General features: G+C 33.2%; 3 protein-coding genes across 5 annotated transcripts; all 3 read left to right on the top strand.

Annotated features, from left to right (window-relative positions):
• The first annotated feature begins 108 nt into the window (after positions 1–108).
• Positions 109–4,258, top strand: LOC126680111 (uncharacterized). Of its 2 annotated transcripts, none has more exons than XM_050375161.2 (9): positions 109–401; positions 872–1,044; positions 1,112–1,183; positions 1,297–1,442; positions 1,543–1,657; positions 1,742–1,822; positions 2,480–2,617; positions 3,334–3,421; positions 3,898–4,258. In XM_050375161.2, exons 1-9 carry the CDS (start codon positions 176–178, stop codon positions 4,029–4,031), a joined length of 1,173 nt encoding a protein of 390 aa, XP_050231118.1. In that variant the 5' UTR covers positions 109–175; the 3' UTR covers positions 4,032–4,258. The 2 variants fall into 2 exon arrangements, with proteins under 2 accessions (XP_050231118.1, XP_050231119.1); XM_050375162.2 differs by having other exon boundaries at positions 872–999.
• A 3,005-nt stretch (positions 4,259–7,263) lies between these two features.
• Positions 7,264–13,574, top strand: LOC126680112 (isocitrate dehydrogenase [NAD] regulatory subunit 1, mitochondrial). Of its 2 annotated transcripts, none has more exons than XM_050375165.2 (4): positions 7,264–7,887; positions 10,139–10,366; positions 11,309–11,387; positions 13,017–13,574. In XM_050375165.2, the coding sequence occupies exons 1-4, from the start codon at positions 7,375–7,377 to the stop codon at positions 13,289–13,291; spliced, it is 1,095 nt and encodes a 364-aa protein (XP_050231122.1). In that variant the 5' UTR covers positions 7,264–7,374; the 3' UTR covers positions 13,292–13,574. The 2 variants fall into 2 exon arrangements, with proteins under 2 accessions (XP_050231122.1, XP_050231120.1); XM_050375163.2 differs by having other exon boundaries at positions 7,265–7,887; positions 10,127–10,366.
• A 2,358-nt stretch (positions 13,575–15,932) lies between these two features.
• Positions 15,933–21,285, top strand: LOC126680108 (probable methyltransferase PMT14). Its single transcript, XM_050375157.2, has 7 exons — positions 15,933–16,067; positions 16,644–17,296; positions 18,186–18,396; positions 18,761–19,043; positions 19,340–19,726; positions 20,289–20,366; positions 20,748–21,285. Exons 2-7 carry the CDS (start codon positions 16,655–16,657, stop codon positions 20,995–20,997), a joined length of 1,851 nt encoding a protein of 616 aa, XP_050231114.1. The 5' UTR covers positions 15,933–16,067; positions 16,644–16,654; the 3' UTR covers positions 20,998–21,285.
• Positions 21,286–21,677: the final 392 nt, after the last annotated feature.

Genomic DNA, 21,677 nt, shown 5'->3' on the forward strand with positions numbered 1-21,677 from the left:
AAAACTGGCTGAAATAATTAATTTGTAATTATTTAATAAGTTTCCGTTTGATATAAATTTTGGTTGAGACACCATATTATAATATTTTTAAAAGTTGAGATACCAAAAGTTTATTAGGAACTTGTGAAAAACCCCCAAAAACACACAAGTCTTTGGAAACCTTTGGAGAAAATCCATGTCTTCTTCTTCAACTAAAAAGCACAGAAAATCCAATGCTTCTCCATTGATGGAACCTCCCCATAACTTGTTTCCATCGAAGCAAGAGTTCTTAAGACTTCTAACAGTCTTAGCAATAGCATCTTCCGTAGCTTTAACCTGTAATTTCATTACCACTTACTTCAATCCCGCCCCCACAAACCCATTTTGCGATACCCATTCCGATTCCGATTTATCCTACCCAGGTATCTGTTTCGATTCCGGTCGTCGCGTCATTTTCATAACTGGGTCTACTTTGTTATTTTGTGAAATTGTTATTAGCACTTTAAAGTTCATGCCTTTTTCCTTTTGTTTTTTCTTTTAAGAGCACTTCTGAACAATTGAAATAGTAGCAATTTGAACTGAATTTGAATAGTGTAGTGACAATTCTAGTGCCATGAGTTAACAATGAAGTGCAAGTCAAAGAGTTAATGATAAGGGTTTAGGGTTTTAGATTAGAAAAATAGTTACATTTGAATATGATTAGCTTGTAGTGAAGTAGGAAAATGAAAAATATGTAAAAAAAAAAGAACACTTTATTCATATTTTATAGTGGAAGCAATATTGTAAATTAAAATTTCATTGAACATGAAAATTTTCAGCTGTAATCCTTCCTAGTTTGTTTGGTTCTTGTTTAATGCATCGTTGCGTCCTCTTAACAACATACTGTATGCAGATTTTTGCGAGCCTTGTCCAAAAAATGGAGAATGTACTCAAGGCAAGTTGGACTGTGCTGAAGGATATAGGAGGGATAGAAACATATGTGTAGAAGATGGAGATTTAAATGAAAGAGCTAAGAAACTTGTCCGTATTAAGAATCTCATTCGTTATGGTACACTAATTTTCCAAGTGTGTGTGCATTTTTTGTTATGACATATTGCTAAAATTCTTTGATTAACATGCGATGTTGATTCAGTCGGAGTCGGTGGAAAATCGCCTTTGTCAAGCTAATGCTCAATTTATGTGCTATGGAACTGGAAAATTCTGGGTCTGTCTCTATCGCAACTCTCTCTATACCTGATAGCTGTTTCGTTTGGATAACTATTTGCTAATGCTGAAAGAGCCAATTAATATGCATTTGTTGTTCTGAATCTCTTACAGATCCAGGAGGATGATATCTGGAATGATTTGGAGAGACACCAACTAATGGAAAATCTTCAGTCAGACAATGCTTCGTATATGTTTACTAGAAAGAGAGCAATGGAGATAATTGACAAGTTATTGGAGATGAGGAATAATTCTAATGGGTATGCTATTCCACGTTTAGTTAATCCTGAAGTTTGAAGAGATCTCTAAATCCTGGCTGGATTGCCATAAGGATTCTGACTTCATAGGTAAATTTTGCAGGAACAAAGAGTTGAAATGTCCGGACCTGGTTGCAGAAAGTTACAAACCATTATCTTGTCAACTTTACCAGTGGATATTCAACCATGCATTTGTAATTGCACCTCTTTGTGTGCTGGTAAAATATTTTAGAGGCAGCCTATTAGTGCTTTGGTCTGGGGATTAAATGTTAAAGCTTGTTCACAGCTTTGGGAATCTGCAGGTAGTTGGATCAGTGTGGTTACTTAGAGTATTTCAACGTAGATGGTATCTATCAGCCAGATGCGAAGAGCTCTACCACCAGGTATTCAGAAACCGGGTTGTCCTCTGCTGTAGACTGTTATAAAATTCTTGTTTTATAGTTTTACGACTTCAAGTACAGGCTTGGTTGAGGCAGTAATGCATAAATTTAATGCTCTTTTGACTAAAGACCTGGTTTTCTTATTAACCGTTAATTCACTTACTGCTTTGATTATTCATTTTGATCTTAAAACAATAATCTTTAGGTAGAGCTGGGAAATTTGAAAGAAATTTGCTATAACTATTTAGCAGAATGGATACAAGATGAAGTGTTATAACAGTAATGCATGACATATGAGTAATGAATCATGATATAGTTGCAGGACAATAGTAAACTTATGTCTACATCTTTTCGTGTAATACATATTAGAGTTTGGTAATGCCAATTTATTGCTCACTTGCTCCCTTTGCATCGGTCTTAGAGTTAAATCTCCTATGTATGGACCTTGGGGTTAGAGTTTGACAAAGAGTATGGTAGAGCAGTTCTTTTAACTCTTGAAGTCAATAAGCAGGCTAGTTTTTTAAAGTTACCTATGCACACAAAAGAGGTGAGTAACTTATCACAAATTCAATAACTTGATGACATTGAATACTAACATCTACTTGTTTCTGTGATCTGTTGTCGAAAGAAAGGCCTCATAAAGTTGTTGTCTTTTGTTAGGTCTGTGAGGTACTTGAAGAGAATGCCTTGATATCAAAGCAACCAAATGGTGAATCTGAACCTTGGGTCGTTGCCTCTCAGTTACGAGATTATTTGCTTGCGTCTAAAGAAAGGAAAGATCCTGTGTTGTGGAAAAGGGTATTGCCAAATGTCTCTTTATTTCTTAATGACTTGATATAACATTTTAGATGGTGCGTGTTTTACTTGATCGGGGTGGGAAAAAAAAAAGACCATATTCTCATTTACTAATAAGCAGTCCTTTTTTCTTAAGTTAGGACAAATCTGTCAAGATAACTTGGCCTACAGGGTATTGATCATTTATACATTGGACTCTATTTTGGGCAGTTATACTTCAAGGAATGCAAACTTGAAGCTTGAAAATGATTTGCTAGCCCCTCATTTTAGGGTGTCTCACGGTTGAGTTAATCTATTTGGAAACTTCTGCAGCTATTAGTTATACACCTTCATCCAGATCTTTGCCTAAATGAAGTTTGCTAAAGGTCCAAAATGTCTCTTCAAGCATATGTCTATCTTTTACGATTGCACATTATGTCTGAGCACTTCTTAGGCTTTCTTAATTCCCCAATAAGATTTAATTCCTTTGCATGTCTTATTAAGCTTTTACTAATTTAATTGCCAGTTTCTTTCCTCTATAGTATAATAAGACACTTTCCTCCTTTTTTTTCTTTCTTTTGAAGCGTCTATGTGTTCCTTAAGCTGAATCTCATGCCATTCTTCAGTTTTTTCTTTCTTTCTAAAGCTGTGTGATTCAACGCTTTTTCCATGATCAAGTGCAACAAGTGACCAACTACTTGTGTGTTTCTATAGCAATTAGCAATTTGTACTCATTTCAGGTGGAGCAGTTGGTACAGGAAGATTCTCGAGTAGATCGGTATCCTAAGCTTGTGAAGGGTGAATCAAAAGTTGTGTGGGAATGGCAAGGTACATTAGCTGATTGTTCACTTTAGTTTATAATTCAAACATTGTTCATGTTTCAGTATAATCTATGTGGAGTCATTTTTTAAATTAAGTTTAGATGTTGAATTATTGGGCGCATTAGATGGTGCCTATAATTTTTCATCTAGCTGCCCAACCACAGATCATGAATGTACACAAAAGCACGAATGCCTTCAAACTTGCAGCTTTTCCTTAATACCAACTCCGGCTGAATATATAGTTTGACCCCTGAACTTGTACCCTTTCACCCATCTAACCCCTAAACTTAACATCTCATCTATCGAACCTCTGAATTTGCTAAATAATCCGATTTGACCCCTGAACTTGATAAGTACGTAAACATTGAATCCCTTCGTGTCCACTTGGCACTTCAAACATTCTAGAAGAATTCATCAGTGATTAGCAAAACTCATGTTGCTTTTTCTGCTTTGAGTTGAAGTGTCTTGTTTCTCAATATGTAGTTGAAGGTTCCTGGAGTTCAGCGAGGATGAGAAAGAAAAGAGAATCGAGCAAGTCGAAGTCCCGTGAAGGCCTTGGTGCAGAGTTTGGTAAACAAATCCATGCATTGAATTCTGGTGCACTTTTAGCTGAATGATTTTAATATCATACTTGAAACTTGTGTTATTTTGCTGAACATTTCTTGTGCCATAAGTTACATCATTTTGGGATTTACAAGCACAAAATGCCTGTTAAGGGCCCTAGATATTGCTGTTTAGGTGCCTGATGATTGTATAGTTTGTAAATGTGATGGAAAATGGTATTATTCAAAGAGGATGGAAAATCAATCAAATCGGCTAGTTTAGCCCATTCACAAATGACAAATTTTTCGGTGTCATTCACGAATGGTTAGAAAAGATTACAAATATCCCAAAATGGGCTTAACTAGGTTTAGTTATAACTGATGCAAACATTTCGTATTTTATTAGGATTAACCCTTCCATTATTTGCCTATGAAATGGAATCTGTTATGTTTGCCAAATTGCCAATATAAAAGGTGTTATAGCTGAGTTAGCTGATGATTCTATTCTTTGTTTAATCCATTGGCTAGCTATTTCTAGGTCTATAATAAAACAACATTTTTGCAGTTGTCAAAATATGAGGCTGATCGGATTTGACTCTGCATGCTTTCAACGTTATAATTAATACATTTATTTAAGTAATGCAAATAGTAATTATCTTTTGTTTTTTTTAGTGATTTAAGCACATTTAAAAAAAACTTCATACTGTATGTTCTTATTTTTAATTTTTTCGGCATTTTATTGCTCAACATCATTAATTCATTATATGAATGGTTTCATTCATAATTAATGATCTCTTTCCTATATGTGATATGTGATATGCTAAAAAAATTAAACATAATTGATGGAAACCGAATTCCATCATAATTATAATGAATTGAGTGTACATGATCCATTTTTTTGTGAGAATCCTAGTATCCGTCCAAAAGGTGAAAGCTTGACGGTATCAGCATCCGAGTCCACGAGATTCGCCAAAACTTGAAGATTAAAGGTAGATTCACCCGAATTTCCATAAAGTCCGACTCCTAGAGGACTCGGTAAAAGCGCATCGCCCAAGCGTATCGCCAGAAATCTAAGATGAAGAATCATATTTAGAAAACCGAATATACATGATCTCTTTCCTATACATGATATGTGTATGCTAAAAAAATTAAACATAATTGATGGAAACCGAATTCCAGCATAATTATAATGGAAACGAGTCGTACATGATCTACTTTTTTGTGAGAATCCTAGTATCCGTCCAAAAGGTGAAAGCTTGATGGTATCAGCACTCGAGTCCACGAGATTCGCCAAAACATGAAGATTAGAAGTAGATTCACCCGAATTTCCAAAAAGACCGACTCTCGGAGGACTCGGTAAAAGCGCATCGCCCAAGCGTATCGTCAGAAATCTAAGACGAAGAATCATATTTAGAAGATCGAATATACATGATCTCTTTCCTATTCGGATGTGAATTATTGTATAAGAAGATGAATTTATTTCGGAAGATATTCCTGAATAAGACTTCATTTGAATAAGAAATATATTTCCTATTTAAGTACAATATTATTAAGTAGGAATCACTTTTATATTTGAAATCTATTAAACATTCTCTCAACTACTATATATAAAGAGTTTGAGTTATGTCTAAAAAACACAAAATATTTATGTATTCAATAACGCTGCTAAAAACCTAAACTGATTTTAGCATCGGAGAATTAATTTGATAACCACCGTCTGATTAGCTAAAATGCGGTAAGAAATGCTTTAACTCATATTACATACAAGTGTAATAACTTAAAATATTTAAAAAATATTATCTGTAAAATTATCCAATTATCATTTAATACTGAAATCTCAATTAAATAAACGATAAATTATAAATATTAAATTGTAATTTCATTATGTAATACAATGATACAAAAAGTGACTTCAAACAATGACACCCCTTGGGAATGTCCTTAAGGTCAAAATTATGTGAGGAGAGAAAAAATGTAGTATATTAATTTTTATGTATGACACCCCTTGTATTGGTCAAAATTATGTATGCATGTTCAATTTTGTACTATACCAATTATTACTACTCTTCCTAATATTTATGCCTCCTTTAGTATATTAATTTTTAAAAGAATGAGAATGATATTTAATATTTATAATTAATTATAAAAAATTATATGAAAATTAAAATAACAGTTTTTCATTAATATAAATCACCTATATTCATATCTTTTATAAAGTTTAGTTCATTTTTAAATGAGCAAATTACTTTAAAGCTTTTCATATATATAATAATTTACACTTTAATCTATTTTGTTTGAAAATCAAAAAAATTAGTTTCTCATTTTTATTTCCGTCAACGGTTTAGTCCTTCCGTCCATTTCTAGTGTTACTCAACCGAGTAAAATGATTAAATGAAAAAAATTAATTTAAGAAAAAACGATTTGATCGTCCATTTTTATTTTTATCTACAATTTTGTCCCTTAAGTTTGCAATTAATTTACTCCTAAGTCCTCTAATTTAGTTGACTAACACCAAAAATAGACAGAAGGACTAAATTGTTGACAGAATCAAAAGTGAGAGACCAAATCGTTTGATTTTCAAATAAAAGGGGTCAAAGTGTGAATACATATTGACCATGAATAGTATTTATGAATTTTTTATATATATTTGTTATAAATAATACTTTAGGTAATGTATATATTTAAAATCAGAAAAGATGGAATTGAAAATCGTAATTTTTGTAAATTCTAAACCATATTAACCACTTTAACTAATACATTCTCAATTGTAGTTTGGTTTGATTCGGTTTTTACTCACTCGCCTAATTAGAATTGTCAAATTTTATTCAGAAGTCTATGTTATCAGTTTATTTAAATAAATAATTTATACATTTTAAGATGTTACATATCAAATCGAACTGAACCGAAACCAAAAATCGAGCCGAACTGACAAATTTAATTTGATTCGCTTCAATATTGTAACAAAAATTCGAATGTTCAGTTCGGTTTTAATAATAAATTTTTGCAGTTAGGTTTCAATATAAACCGAACTAAAAATAATCAAATCAAAAAACTGACTAAACCAACCAATTCGGATTGAAAAAATACACCTTTTTATTTTTTTAGCTCAGTTTGATTTTTTTTTACAAAAGAAAAATTTATTCGGTTTGAACCGAATGCGGACCCTTGTTACGTTGACTTGAGAGTTGAAGAGGCCGATATAGTTTGAGAATGTCTATTTAGGACTAAATTACCTAATTTAAAACATTAAGGACTAAAGTGGTTATTTATAACTTATAAAGACATTTAATTAATTCGAAATTTAGTCGTCGTCTACGCTCTGTCTCAACTTTACATTATTCCCTTTTCCTGTTTTATGGCTTAATCGATCGCATAAACTCAAAATCAAAACCTAGAAAAAATCAATCAATCCGATCCGATGGCGACAAAAAAATCAATTCCAATACTAAAAAAACTCCTCTCTTCACAAAAAAATCAATTCATCTCCCGCCGATCCGTAACCTACATGCCGCGTCCCGGCGATGGAACGCCACGCGCGGTAACGCTAATTCCGGGAGACGGAATCGGACCGTTAGTGACGGGATCAGTAGAGCAAGTTATGGAAGCGATGCACGCACCGGTGTATTTCGAGAGGTACGAAGTACACGGAGACATGAAAAAGGTGCCGGCGGAGGTGATAGAGTCGATAAAGAAGAATAAGGTGTGTTTGAAAGGAGGATTAGCGACGCCGATGGGCGGAGGAGTGAGTTCGTTGAATGTGCAGCTGAGAAAAGAGCTGGATTTGTACGCGTCGCTTGTGCATTGCTTTAATTTGCCTGGATTGCCGACGAGGCATGAGAATGTTGATATTGTTGTTATTAGAGAGAATACTGAAGGGGAATACGCCGGTCTTGAACATGAAGTTGTTCCTGGTGTTGTTGAAAGCCTTAAGGTAATAGCAAATGAGAAAATTAGTTTAATAATTAATTTGTTTATGCTTATTTATAATTTTGATTGATTGATTCCTAGGTTGAATTTGTTAATTGTTGTTGTTTATATAGTTCTTGGGATGAAATGATGTCATATCCTGTCTACATGATTATGAATTGTAGTTGGTTTTCGAAGTTAACTTTTCGGGATTGAACGATTAACTGTTGTGTTTGTTGTTAGTGTAGTTGATGTTACTGATATTTGTGCATTTTGAATAGACTTAAGTGGCAATTTGTCCGCTCAACGTGCAAGTGATGGTTAATTAGCGCAGGTATTTAACTTTATGGTCAATTTAGTAGTCATAAACTTCTTTTTTATATCAGTTCGCCCAATTTTTATACCTTATTAGGCTCGTGCAGCTCACCTCCGATAATAATTTTTATGTTGAAATGAGGCAAATTGATAACAAAAGACCAGGTTTATGACTAAATTGACCATAAAGTTAAAATATGTGCCAAATTGAATTGCTTGCAAGTTGAGGGGGCAATTGCCACTTAAGTTATTTTGAGTATGCTTGTGAATTCTACTTGTTGATTTTTAAAGTGGATTTTATATTGATTTTTATTAAGGTATTATATTGAATGACTTATTTGTTGTATTGTAGCTGCTACTTGTCAGTGATACTTGCCTTTTACGACATTTAAATTGCTTTTGATAATTTGTCTCGTACAAGTTTTGTTGACTGTTTACCCCTAAAAAACCAGAAAACTTGTTGGTTATGGAAGTATTAATTTTTTGATTTTTTTTAAATGCCTTGATTTCTGTAGTTGTTGCTAGTATATTGTCATTTTAGGGTTTAAAATTGCTATTGTTATGTATTTATTGGTGAAGTGGATTTAGGATTAAATAATTTTGGTGGTATGACATTCTAGAACCACATTGTTTCTTTCATTCTATGTTCAAATTTTTCCTTTGTTTCTATTACTGTGGGATAAGTGTCCTCTTCACCATCCTATAGTTGTTGACAAAGTAAAGTTAATGTTTCCAAACTTGAAGTTACAATAGAAGGCAGTTATTTGTGTAGGCACTTAAACTTTTTGTGCATACGATCATTGTACTTGGGCTTCTCTCAGAATTTGATAATGTGGTGCAATTCTTCAATTTGGATCAAGGTAGTTAAAAATGCTAGACAATACTAAGGCGATAGATATCTATATTGCCTTTGGCGCAAGGTGTAGGCCCGAGTAAAGTTAGGCGATGACCCAAATTCTTCTTATATTTTGTTTATTTGATTTACACGCTTGTCATGATTTTTTTTAATGATTTTCTGACTTAAATTAGAAATAAGAAAATTGTAAAAGACTTTTAGGATCCTTAAAATTATTTAAATCTCTAATATTAATACTTAAATTCCTATATTATAGACTATTTTTTAGGGAAAAAAAATCTACAAAATACAAAATAGACTATTACTACCTCCGTCCCAATTGAAGGCAGTTAAGGACATGCACAAGTATTAAGAAATTTAGATTCTCTAGATAAAATAAGTTCTTTTATAAAAAAATACAATACTTGCCCTTATTTAATGTAGTAGACTAGTGACTTTTGTCTGTTTTGTTCCTTTTCAAAACACTCTACTATAATTTATGAGGGTATATTCGACAATTACTTAGTAAAACAATATTTGAGTCCCTATATTTTGGGACAAAGAAACATAGTGCCTATCAGTTTGAGACGGAGGGAATATTTTGGAAAAAAATCTTCTCCACTTATTGAAACTTTTCATTAAATAACTTAATTTATTTAAACATAGGTTGAAATAGCTAGATATGCCGGATTAGCTCTTTTTGCCTCGTCTCTATTTAGCTACCGCCTAGGCCCTAAAAGACACGTCATCTGGCTGAAGACGCCCCGCCTTATAGATCTAGAGACGTTTTTGATCAATAATGCGCCTTGCTTTGGTGCCTTGGCGAGTGCCTTCCTCACCTTTAACTGCATTGATTAGGTTTACAAACTTTTGCTTGGTTTACATTTGAATAAATTTTTTAATGATGCTCCTATCTTTGAATGAACGTGATTTGTTTATTGAATTACATCCTGTTTCAATTGAATTATATGCTTACTTTATGATATTTAAAATTAGCGTGGAATGGAGATTGTTGATGATTTATATTTAGACATATATCTTTGTTCCAACTCTAAAAATAATCAAACATGTTGATATTGTTTTATGAGAAATCTCAATACTCACATTTTGCTAGGTGATAACAAAGTTCTGTTCCGAGCGCATTGCAAAATATGCTTTTGAATATGCATACCTGAACAATAGGAAGAAAGTGACTGCTGTACACAAAGCAAATATTATGAAGCTTGCTGATGGTTTGTTCTTGGAATCATGTCGAGAGGTCGCTACAAAATATCCTGGTATTAAATATAATGAAATTATTGTGGATAACTGCTGCATGCAACTCGTTTCAAAGCCGGAGCAATTTGATGTCATGGTATGTAAATAGTTCAGTCAATTGTATTATATATCTGCTCCTTGCTTTCTGAAGATCTTTGTTTATCTGTCTCTAATGGCATATGTTGATTTTTGAACTTCTGAAGTACTTATTTTTTTAAAGGAGATCAGATGATAGATTCAGTTTTCATTCTTTATGACAAGAATGATGTTCTAGAACAGACTTACAAATTATGAAGTTGTGCAATTGTGCAAAGGCATTCATTGCTATTTGTAGTTTTGTGTCCGAGTTGCAATCAGGCAACTTATATTATGTGCGAAATATGCCTGTGAGATTAGATTACTGGTTTTAAAGATAAATTAAGGAATATTGACAAGTTGAGTTGTTGGTTTGTTGGAAATATCAGTCTTCATTATCATGAAGCACAACCTGTAGCTAATCTTAATTGATTTTATTGCTCAAGGGTGTGGGTGAATTTGGCTATTTTAGTACAATATATGTTTTCAGCACTATATATATCTATACACACACACACACACACACACACACACACTTGCTTGAACTGGCATTAGTATTATTTAAGGGTGCTGTTTGCATAGCCCTGAAGAGTCATAATTCTACTCAAAATATCAGTTTTGCTCAAGTCAAAGTCACAATATATTATGCAATACTCTTCTTGTAGCTGACCAGAAAATGATCCATTAGATTTGGAAGCTGACCTATGCTTGTGGTTAGGCTTTGCACGAAGCCTAATGCTGTCAAAAGTTTTTTGTTGATAATGTGGTAAAGCATTGAGATATCAGATAATTGTTTGGTTGACATAATAATCCTTTTTTTATAAGTTTCATGCATGGTTGCTTTTTGTTATTATTTATGCTTGATAAAAAGCGTTAAGTCATGTATGTCTGAATGTGAAATCTTAAGGGATTAGTATGGGAGCATGAGTCATTTAGCTGATGAGTGTGGTTTGGCATTTGGCAGGTGACACCTAACCTTTATGGAAATCTAGTGGCAAATACAGCTGCAGGTATTGCTGGTGGTACAGGATTTATGCCAGGAGGTATGTCCATGAATTTACTTGGTCTTAAAACTTTATGTTTCTCTATAGTTTGTGCTGTTTTTGGAACAGAAAATTTTAATTGCCATAGGAAGTTGGGATTAACTGATCTGGATGCAGGTTCAGTTTGTTTATTAGCTAAATTGATTTTAAAGGAACATAAATAGAACTTATTCCATTTAGATATTTGATTGGTTTCTATTTTCTATAATTCTCTTCATGATGCCTTTAGTATTTAGGCCTGCATATTATTTATAGACTTTGAGTTTTGATGAACAAATAAATGGCCGCTGCATGTTCAAGAGATATGTGCATGTGCATGTGAATTTGGTGGTGTGATGTCTGTCACTGTTAGTCTGCTGGTCAAAACTGCACACAGCTTAGAAAACCACTGAACCAGGCTAAAATTGGCATGTTTGTGTTGTATCAGCTGCTGGAAGAAAGAATACTACTTTTGTTTGAAGTACTTGAACCCAATACCACGAACGTATATACACATTTGTTTATCTTTTATGGCTGTATCTATTTTCTCACTAATTTTGCTGCTTTATCAATTCCACAGCTGCTAAATTTAAATCAAAAATTTGTTAAATTTTGAGATGCATTTCAATATGCTTTTTAGCTCTTAGTTCTTTGGTCGCTAGTCTCTTTGACCTCTTGAAATCGCGGTCTCTCTTGGTTTCCTAATCTTGAAATTAGGATCTCGTTTGGAATTCCAGTAGCCCAAACAGATCAAGAGCTCTACTCTTACTCCTTGACTTGCCATCTTTGGTTTTTATGGAATATATGATTCATTTTTGTCAAGTAAGCTTGAGAATTCAAAGTCGGGGTTTTTCTGCGGCAACTGATATTATAGTCAATTGATGCTTTCGTATTTGTATTTAACTAAGGCGTACACGTGTAACTGATTCTTGAGGAATAAAAATCCCAAAATATGTGTTTGCAAGTATTTTGTTTATCAATGGTTGTTTGACATTGAGTTTACTTTTTGTGTTAGTGTGTTGAATAAACCCATGTTTCTAAGAAGTGAAAAAAAACCTACTTTGCCAAAACAAAGGTTGAGGTTGAGGAATCTAAAGTTATTAAAAAATAAAAACTTTATTTACTAAACAATTACAAAAAAAACACATTTGCTTTCAAAATGACTTAAACCTTCAAAACACAATCCCAGACCGGCACCAAGTATTTAAGCAATTTTGCATTTTAAATTTTGATTTTTTTTCATGGGATGCACCACTAAAATTCTCCATAATATCAAGTTTACAATCACATACCTAGCTCTGACTACTCTGATTTGTATGTCGTTCAGAAGTTCTGGGAAAGTTTGTGTATGCCAAAAACATGTAGTGAGTAGCTATCCTCTGTTATGATCTCTGTTCGTGTAATGACTAGCACTATGGAATAGCATAAGCCCGCATCATATTGAAATTGAAGAGGCAACAGATTCTAGGTGTTGTTTATCACAAAAAATTACATTGGATGCAACTTGGCTCTGTATGCATATATTTATTTATCGATGCCATTTGTTTTAGGGAATTTTCTTTTGGAAACTCTAAATATTTGCCTAACTTTTCAAGTCAATTTCGAGCTGTAATTGCATAGACTTATAAGAAATGGGTACTGATATTGCAGGCAATGTCGGGGCTGATCATGCTGTATTTGAGCAAGGCGCCTCAGCAGGAAATGTCGGGAATGATAAAATAGTGGAACAAAAGAAAGCAAATCCAGTGGCACTGCTTCTTTCCTCTGCTATGATGCTCAGACATTTGCAGTTTCCTTCATTTGCTGATCGATTGGAAACTGCAGTGGAAAAGGTAATTTCCGAGGGCCGGTACCGGACAAAGGACCTCGGAGGAGACAGCTACACCCAAGAAGTTGTTGATGCAGTCATAACTGCTCTAGACTGATTGGATGGATACTTCTTTAGCTGCTGATCTCACTTAACATTTGCCGATCCAAGGTCGAAGTTTGATCTTCCTATATTCTTTATTTGAAATTCAGTTTCCAACAAATTTTATTTATTTACTACAAAAAATTTACTATTTTCCTGGTTTTTTTGGTTGAAATAATCTCTTAAGTGGAGCTGATAAAATGAAATTGTTAATTGAGTTAAATACTTGTATAGGGAAGAGGTCAAATTCTCTGTTCTGTTCTATCATTAAGTTATATTTAAGCTTTACTCTTTATCTAGTTCAATTCTAGTTTAGAATTTATTTCAAATGAATCGGTTTTAAATTCATTTGATTTAGGTATGATTCATTTCATATAAAAATAAAAACATATGATAGCAAATGATTTTTTTTTTTTTTAATTAGTGTTTATTTGCAAATAAATTATCATCTGCATATGAAAAATGAAAAAGAAATGGATAGAGATTGATCAGATTTCGCCTTCCTCGGAATCCCACTGCTGATTCTAGCACAACAAAAGCTGCACCTTATTCTTGTCTTACACAGGAAGAGCTTAGACTACTGCTGCTTCGGACTAGGGTGTTACCTGTGTAGGAAGAACACATGTTTACTTTTAACGAAACGCGGTTATTGTCATTAGAAAACTTTGGCCGGCTACTAGCACCGGTAAAGCATAAAGTGAAGGCCGCTAAGGGCTGTATACTTTAATGAAATATTAATGAAACATGACATGCTGTTTTAACAGTATCGTCGCTCAAACCTCTCCGGTCTGCATGTTTCGATGTGGATATCAAAATACTGCTATACGTATATGGCACATGTTCTATATAAATAAAAAAGAGCAAATTACCAACTAACAATTATCAGCAACAGCTACCAAAACAGCTGAATCAAATATGCACTTAATTATTTGACCTATATTTTGGACCCTTTATAAGAAAAGATTAATATGTTTTAGACCCTTTATAACAATTTCTTATCAGCAATAATTCAATTTTGTTCTTATAAAAGAAAATAAAAAATAGATTATTTAATAATATGAAAATATCACATAACGCAATAAAATTGGTAAATAAATTGATGATAGTCTTATTAATTAATTATATATATAAAAATTATGTAGCTTTCATAATATACCATGAGATCTACACAAAAACTAAAAGATATTTAGGGACACAGTGTGTCGGCAAGAATGTGAAATCAGATCCAACTCCCAACTTTCCATTATTTATTGATGTCTTTTTTTTTATTATTCTTTTCTCTTTTTTACGATCAATTATTTGACTCCTCTAAATTAAAACACATTTTTTTTTCATTTATACTTGTAAATGCGTAGAATTTCTAATTAAAATTATCAGTTAAAAAGACAAAATTAATTATTTACATTAACATTAATAGTAGTTTAATTGTTTATGACTCAATAAATTACTTATGGAGTATGGACTATCTTTGGCTAAGTGATGTCATAATACAAATTATGACTAATTAAGGCTATTAATACATTTTATAGAGGAACATTATAAATTTTAGTAATTATTTCCAAATAATAGTTTATAAATCATTTTAATCTAAGTCTATACTCTTTAATTTTTTTAGTAATAATCAACTCGACGGCAGTTGAATGCTTCAAAATAATTCATATTTGACTTTCATAGCTTTAAAATTATCGTTAAATAAGGTTACTTAATGAACTATAATGTTTTATCTCTCAAGCAAATCAATTCAGGGTGATGATTGAATGAAACTAACTCAACTCTAATTAATTTTTAATCAAAAAACTATCACATCTAATCTAACAAAAATCTGCATTAATAAAATATTACTTAAAGTAAAAAAAAGTAGTATTAAGCAATACAATTATGTAAAATATTTAAAAATAAGGCAGAATTTTTTTTAATCTTAATTAGCAATCAAAAAAATAAAGGCTAATTTCTATTGTCCCATGAATTTAAGTTCGACTGTTTTTTACATAAATATTTGAAAATTTATTTTTTCCCCCTTGTATTTTACTCTCTTTTTTCCATCTAAAATCTCCTCTTATAAGGGGTAGGGGTGAGCCTTTATTCGGTTCGGTTGAAACCAAACTGACAATCCCTTAACCGAATTAACCATTCGACCAAATAGCAAAACACTTCGACTAAATAAAAAAAATTAACCAAAAGTCAAACCGACCGAATAGGTCGGCTTACTAGTCAATTTGGTTAAAACCGAAAAAATTATGAGAAAAAATAAAAAAATAATTTTTTTTGTTAATTTGGTCAGTTTGGTTAATTTGGATAATTTAAAATTTAAATCGAACCGATAACCAAAAAACTGAATTTTTTTTATATTAAAATTGAACTGACTGAATTAGCCATTTAAAAAAACGACCAAATTTCATCGGTTTGGTCGGTTAATTTGGCCGACCGAATTTTTTACTCACCCCTAATAAAGGGATTTCAATAACATAAAATATAAAAATTATGAAAAATTAATAATGTTTTAAAATTAAAGAAAAAAATAGTAATTGGAACATAAATTTATGGGGTAATATTAACTAACTCAAAAATTAACTGTTTTTAGCAACCAAAATGACCCGAAATTGAAATGAATTTGACTTTGGTATTATCTCCTTAATGACAACTATAACACTTCAAATCACACTTAACAACTCACTTCCTCACTCCAAAAACCCCACACTATTAGTAATGGTACCCACTCCCCATTAAACCCATCTCAAGAACACTCTCAAAAAGCTCTCTTTTCAGAGCTACTGATCCCTTCAAATTTTCAGGTTTGATCATTTTAAATACTTTTTCTTGCCAAATTCTTATCTGGGTACCTTAAATTTGATTCCCTTTTTGTATATTTAGATCACATCAGTAACTTATATAAGCGGGTTTATTTGAAACCAAGTTTTTTTAGCTGTTCTTGAAGTGAGATTAGTTAGATTGGTAGATACGTACTTGATTGGTGCTATGTTAATCTAGCTTGTATTTGAGATCAAAAAGAAATAAGCTTTATTTATTTTAGTTGGTATAAGATTTGATATCAATCACTTAGATTTGAGCTTTATTTTACGAAATCTAAATGAAACAATTATATTCAATGATTATGGATAGTTTTGTTTATTTTGAATTTATATGATGCATAAACTTGAGAATGATATTTTTGTGTGGATCTTGTTTCGTCGGTCTTCAAAAGAATCAAAACTATTTATACGCCTACTAATTCGAAATGTATATAGCTCTTTTTAATCCATTTCATTTGAGGTTGTGGATATTTGTGTATGTTTAGTTGCTTGTTGTTTAGTTTTTGCTTCTGCAAGTTAATAGCAAGTTGTAACTTTAATCTGAACTGCATCTTACAGTTTGTCCCAGTATGGCATCAAAGCTTAATCCTCCCGGAAATAGAACCCGGAGCCCTTTGTCGATATTTATAGTATTTTGTTTGTGCTGTTTCTTTTATGTCTTGGGAGCGTGGCAGAAGAGTGGTTTTGGAAAAGGAGATAGCATAGCCTTTGAAGTAACTAAACAAACAGATTGCAACATCTTTAAGGATCTGAACTTTGAACCTCGTCATAACATTGTTGAGATTATCCAACCATCTAAGCCACAAGTTGAAGTATTTAGTCCATGCGATGTTAAGTATACTGATTACACGCCTTGTCAAGAACAAGATCGAGCAATGAAATTTCCACGTGAAAATATGGTATATAGGGAAAGACATTGTCCTCCGGAAGAAGAAAAATTGCATTGCCTTATTCCAGCACCAGAAGGGTATAAACCCCCATTTGCATGGCCAAAAGGCCGCGACTATGTCCATTATGCTAATGTTCCGTATAAACACCTAACTACGGAAAAGGCTAATCAACACTGGGTGGAGTTTGAAGGTGATGTGTTCAGATTTCCAGGTGGAGGAACCATGTTCCCTCAGGGTGCAGATAAATATATTGATGAGCTTGCTTCAGTAATTCCAATAGCAGATGGATCTGTCAGAACTGCTCTGGATACTGGTTGTGGGGTATGTTTCAATTTTTTTACATCTTTTCTAATCAATAGACTTGTTAACTTGTTGATGCAAATTTGTACAGAACTCAATTTTTCTTTCAACAGCTGGTCTGTATTTTTCGTAGCCCTGTTGACTTTCTTTCAATGATCTTCTACCCTCTAATACAGCCTTAGTTCTTGAGCTTCATATACCTAGAACTTACTAGATGGGAAATATAGCTTAATTTCAGACCTGTCATTTATTTGAAAGGGTGTGTTGCTATGCTCTTAGTGTTGCTATCATGTAGATGCGCTGCCCTAAATGCTGATACAGCTCACTGTTTCATAGGATTTAATAGAAGTATCACAATTTCATGCTTCTTATACTCTAACGTAGGGATTATTTCTTGTACATCAACTATTAGAACAAAAACCTTTTCATCATGTACCTTCACTTGATATTCTTCTAATAGCCATTGAACTTTTACAATGACTTCTATTGTCTTCATGAAACTTCAGTTATTCCAGTTATTAGAGATTATATTTGATGCAATTACAGTATATAGTTACATGGTTCCAACAAAATTCCTACAAGAGTCCGGCTGAAAATCTGACATAACACATATGTCAATATAGTTCACCACTTCAGATGAGATGTAAACCAACAACCAAGCTAAACACTCCTTAATAGTTCTCTATTTTGTTAGAATAACATAAATTTGAATGTCACATCATATTTCTGCTGAGTTTGTCAGTAACTTAGGTAAAATTACCTTGACTGCAATAAAATATATTCAGTGATCTTTGCTGAGAATTGAAGCTCTGCGCTTGTGGTGAAAATCAGTGCATAGATTAATGAGCACTAAAAATCTTATCCTTTGAACAATTTCTTCGCTGAACTGATGAAGCCTGTAATTATGTAGGTTGCGAGCTGGGGTGCATATCTCATGAAAAGAAAAGTATTGACCATGTCCTTTGCCCCAAGGGACAATCACGAGGCACAGGTACAATTTGCATTGGAGAGGGGAGTACCTGCTATTATTGGGGTGCTTGGATCAATACGTCTTCCATTCCCATCTAGAGCCTTTGATATGGCTCAATGCTCTCGATGTCTAATCCCATGGGCCTCAAATGGTAAGTACTTCTAGTCCTAACTTCACCAGCATGGAATTCTTGTTCTTTTCATGTTTTGTAGCTAGGGGTGAGTGTGGTTCAGAGAAGTCCTGAGATTTTCAAATCTTCAGAGCTGTACCAAACGTTTTGAGATTCTCTTGGTGCTGACAAATCAGTTTATGTTCTACAAAATGTCAGCTTGAACGCTATAGCTACTGCTAGAGTTGGGCACTTCTCAAGCCTGAAAATTCTGTGTTACTCTAGATTATCTGTTAATTTCTGTAGCCTCTCATCCTGTAAAAATTGTCGTTGAATCACTCAAATTGATTTATGCAATGAATCCTTGTTTATTCGAGAAAAAATAAAACCTTACTCCTGTATGCAGAGGGAACGTACCTGATGGAAGTTGACCGTGTACTCAGACCTGGAGGATACTGGATCTTATCTGGTCCTCCAATAAATTGGAAGACCTACTATCAGACCTGGAAGCGGTCTAAGAAAGATCTGCAGGCTGAACAAAGAAAGATTGAAGAGCTTGCTGAAAGCCTATGCTGGGAGAAGAAGTATGAAAATGGCGATATTGCAATATGGAGGAAAAAGATAAATGACAAAAACTGTCAAAGGAAGTCTAACAGTTTTTGTGAAATTCAGAAATTGGATGACGTCTGGTGAGTCTATGCGAACCTTGATTATGTTATGATAATTTATAAATATCATGACAAGTGAGAGAATGATAGTGAAATTGACGGAGGGAATTAGTGAAGGTCGATTTACAAGAAAAAATATTAGGCCCGCATGCCATTTTTCATCAAGAAAGCTTTTCCCTTTTTCATGTTTTAGAGCAGAGTCCATGGTTCTTGGAAACGGGATGCTGCTGCCTACAACAACACTTTCACATTCTACCAAGTTGGTCTTACTTTTATATTCTCTCCTTTCTGATTATCCAATTTTTTTCTTTGTTCAGGTACAAGGAAATGCAAACATGTGTAGCCCCTTTCCCTAAGGTTACCAGCGCAAAGGAAGTAGCAGGTGGGGAATTGAAGAAGTTTCCGGAAAGGCTTTATGCAGTACCTCCTCGAATAGCCAAGGGACTTGTTGAGGGTGTCACAGAAGAATCTTACCAAGAGAACAATAAACTCTGGAAAAAACACGTAACTGAATACAAAAGGATTAACAGATTACTTGGCACTGCAAGATATAGGAATGTGATGGATATGAATGCTGGTCTCGGGGGATTTGCAGCAGCACTTGAATCATCAAAATCTTGGGTGATGAATGTTGTGCCTACTGTTGCTCAGAATACTTTAGGCGTTATTTATGAGCGAGGTTTAGTTGGCATTTATCACGACTGGTATGTGCTTATGAATCTTTCCTCTTTACTAATATTATAGTCATTTGATGCCTGTCGGAAACAATGACCTGTATTTACACTGTTTTACCTTTCAGTCCATTAGATGAACTACACGATGAACTTCTCTTATTTACCTCACGCCCACACGTGCCTTTTGAGCTATATGAGTTTTATTTGCAGTATTGACAAATATGAACTTTTGCACTGGGATTTTTGTGGCTTACCTGCTCATAGATTTCTGAAATGAACTTGAGTTGAGCATGCTAGTTTAAAAATATGGAAACTAGCATGTCATGCACCAGAATGGAAACAGATTAAAAATTATGGACGTTAAAGAGATAATATTAGCTTATTCACGGTTCTAGCCTCTAGGAAAAAGTTCAATATCGTCGTCTTTGTCTAATAAATGCTGATGGTGTTGTGTTGAAAGAATAAGCCATTCTCCCCATGTTAATTCCATATCTTTGGTAAAATAAATATTTTAGCGACGAACTTGAGAAACTCACTGTTAAACTTGATCTAGTAAACTCTGATGACATTTTTGTTTGCTATATGTTCCAAGGTGTGAAGGGTTCTCAACCTATCCAAGGACATATGACCTCATTCATGCTGATGGTGTATTCAGCCTGTATCAGAAGATGTGAGCCCTCTTAATCTTGTTCTACTTGTTCGTATTTAGATTTACGAAAGTCATAAAATGCGTATATATTAAATGCTAACCCTGTAACTAACTTAAGTTAATACTATTTTCTTCTAATTTTTTCATCAATGTTTGTTTAGTAGTAAAATGATTTCATTTTTTTGTTATTCATGATTATTTATTTCTTTTTAATTTAAACCTCATAGCTAATTATTATTATTAAATTTATTAAAATGATTATTATATTTTATCACCTGCCTTATATAAATGTGCATCAAAATCTTCAGAAAAGCTCAAACTCAGAAGAGCAAATTACTGAATTTTTTTTAATTTCTCGTCTCAAATTTACGATTAACATATGTATATATTGTATTGTACCAGATGTAAAATAGAGGACATACTTCTAGAGATGGATCGGCTTTTACGTCCCGAAGGGTCAGTTATATTCAGAGATGAGGTTGATGTTCTGAATGAAGTCAAGAGAATCACTGGAGGCATGAGATGGGACACAAAAATGATGGACCATGAGGATGGCCCTCTTGTACCTGAGAAAATTCTGGTTGCTGTCAAACAGTACTGGACCGGCAGCTCCGTTAAAAGCAGTTCCGATGATGAACAAACCACAAAGTAATGCACATTCAGCACCAGAAAAAAGGTGATTAAGTTTCTCCGAAGGGGATGATTAGAAACGGAAGCGGTAAGTTAATTCATGGAATGTTTTTGATAATGCATAGTAAATGTACCAAAGCTAAACACACTCTTGGATATGATTTCGGAAGGCACTACATAATTTGTGTAGCTGAAAAAATAATTAGGTGAGAATTCAAGATTAAATTAGTTAATTGATTGGATATTCATTTATTTATGTATCATGTATTGTTTTTGATCTTATAATTGATTTTTGTGCAATGCATACCAATCTATCTTGCACCTATGAGTTGCAATGTTAGTTTTAAGGACTAACCCATTATAAGGTCCTTCAACTTTACGTTTTTAAGTTATAAGGTCCTTAAACTTCTATTTGGTTATCTGGTCTCTGAACTTTACATTTTTAATTTATCTGGTCCTTAAACCTCCATTTGAACTTATTTGGTCCTTCAACTTTACATTTTTTTAGTTTATTTGATCCTTAAACTTTCATCCGTTTAATCCAAGAAAGCAAAAAAAATATATCAAAGTATAGGGATCAGATAAGAATAAATGGAAATTCAGGGCCAGATGAACTAAAAACATAATATTCAGAGAACAGATAAGACTGGATGGAAATTCAGAATTAGATGGGTTAATCCTAATTTTTTAAAGAGTGAGGTT

This window comes from Mercurialis annua, linkage group LG5 (genome assembly GCF_937616625.2).
Source record: "Mercurialis annua linkage group LG5, ddMerAnnu1.2, whole genome shotgun sequence".
NCBI classification, from domain to species: domain Eukaryota; kingdom Viridiplantae; phylum Streptophyta; class Magnoliopsida; order Malpighiales; family Euphorbiaceae; genus Mercurialis; species Mercurialis annua.

Excerpts from the sequence above, each read along its gene's own strand:
- LOC126680111 (XM_050375161.2), top strand. The coding sequence starts at position 176 with ATGTCTTCTTCTTCAACTAAAAAGCACAGAAAATCCAATGCTTCTCCA. Across the intron at positions 1,658-1,741 it reads TTGCACCTCTTTGTGTGCTG|GTAGTTGGATCAGTGTGGTT; the intron begins GTAAAATATTTT and ends GGGAATCTGCAG. Across the intron at positions 1,823-2,479 it reads GCGAAGAGCTCTACCACCAG|GTCTGTGAGGTACTTGAAGA; the intron begins GTATTCAGAAAC and ends GTCTTTTGTTAG.
- LOC126680112 (XM_050375163.2), top strand. The coding sequence starts at position 7,375 with ATGGCGACAAAAAAATCAATTCCAATACTAAAAAAACTCCTCTCTTCA. Across the intron at positions 7,888-10,126 it reads GTGTTGTTGAAAGCCTTAAG|GTGATAACAAAGTTCTGTTC; the intron begins GTAATAGCAAAT and ends ACATTTTGCTAG. Across the intron at positions 10,367-11,308 it reads CGGAGCAATTTGATGTCATG|GTGACACCTAACCTTTATGG; the intron begins GTATGTAAATAG and ends GGCATTTGGCAG.
- LOC126680108 (XM_050375157.2), top strand. The coding sequence starts at position 16,655 with ATGGCATCAAAGCTTAATCCTCCCGGAAATAGAACCCGGAGCCCTTTG. Across the intron at positions 17,297-18,185 it reads CTCTGGATACTGGTTGTGGG|GTTGCGAGCTGGGGTGCATA; the intron begins GTATGTTTCAAT and ends GTAATTATGTAG. Across the intron at positions 19,044-19,339 it reads CAGAAATTGGATGACGTCTG|GTACAAGGAAATGCAAACAT; the intron begins GTGAGTCTATGC and ends TTCTTTGTTCAG.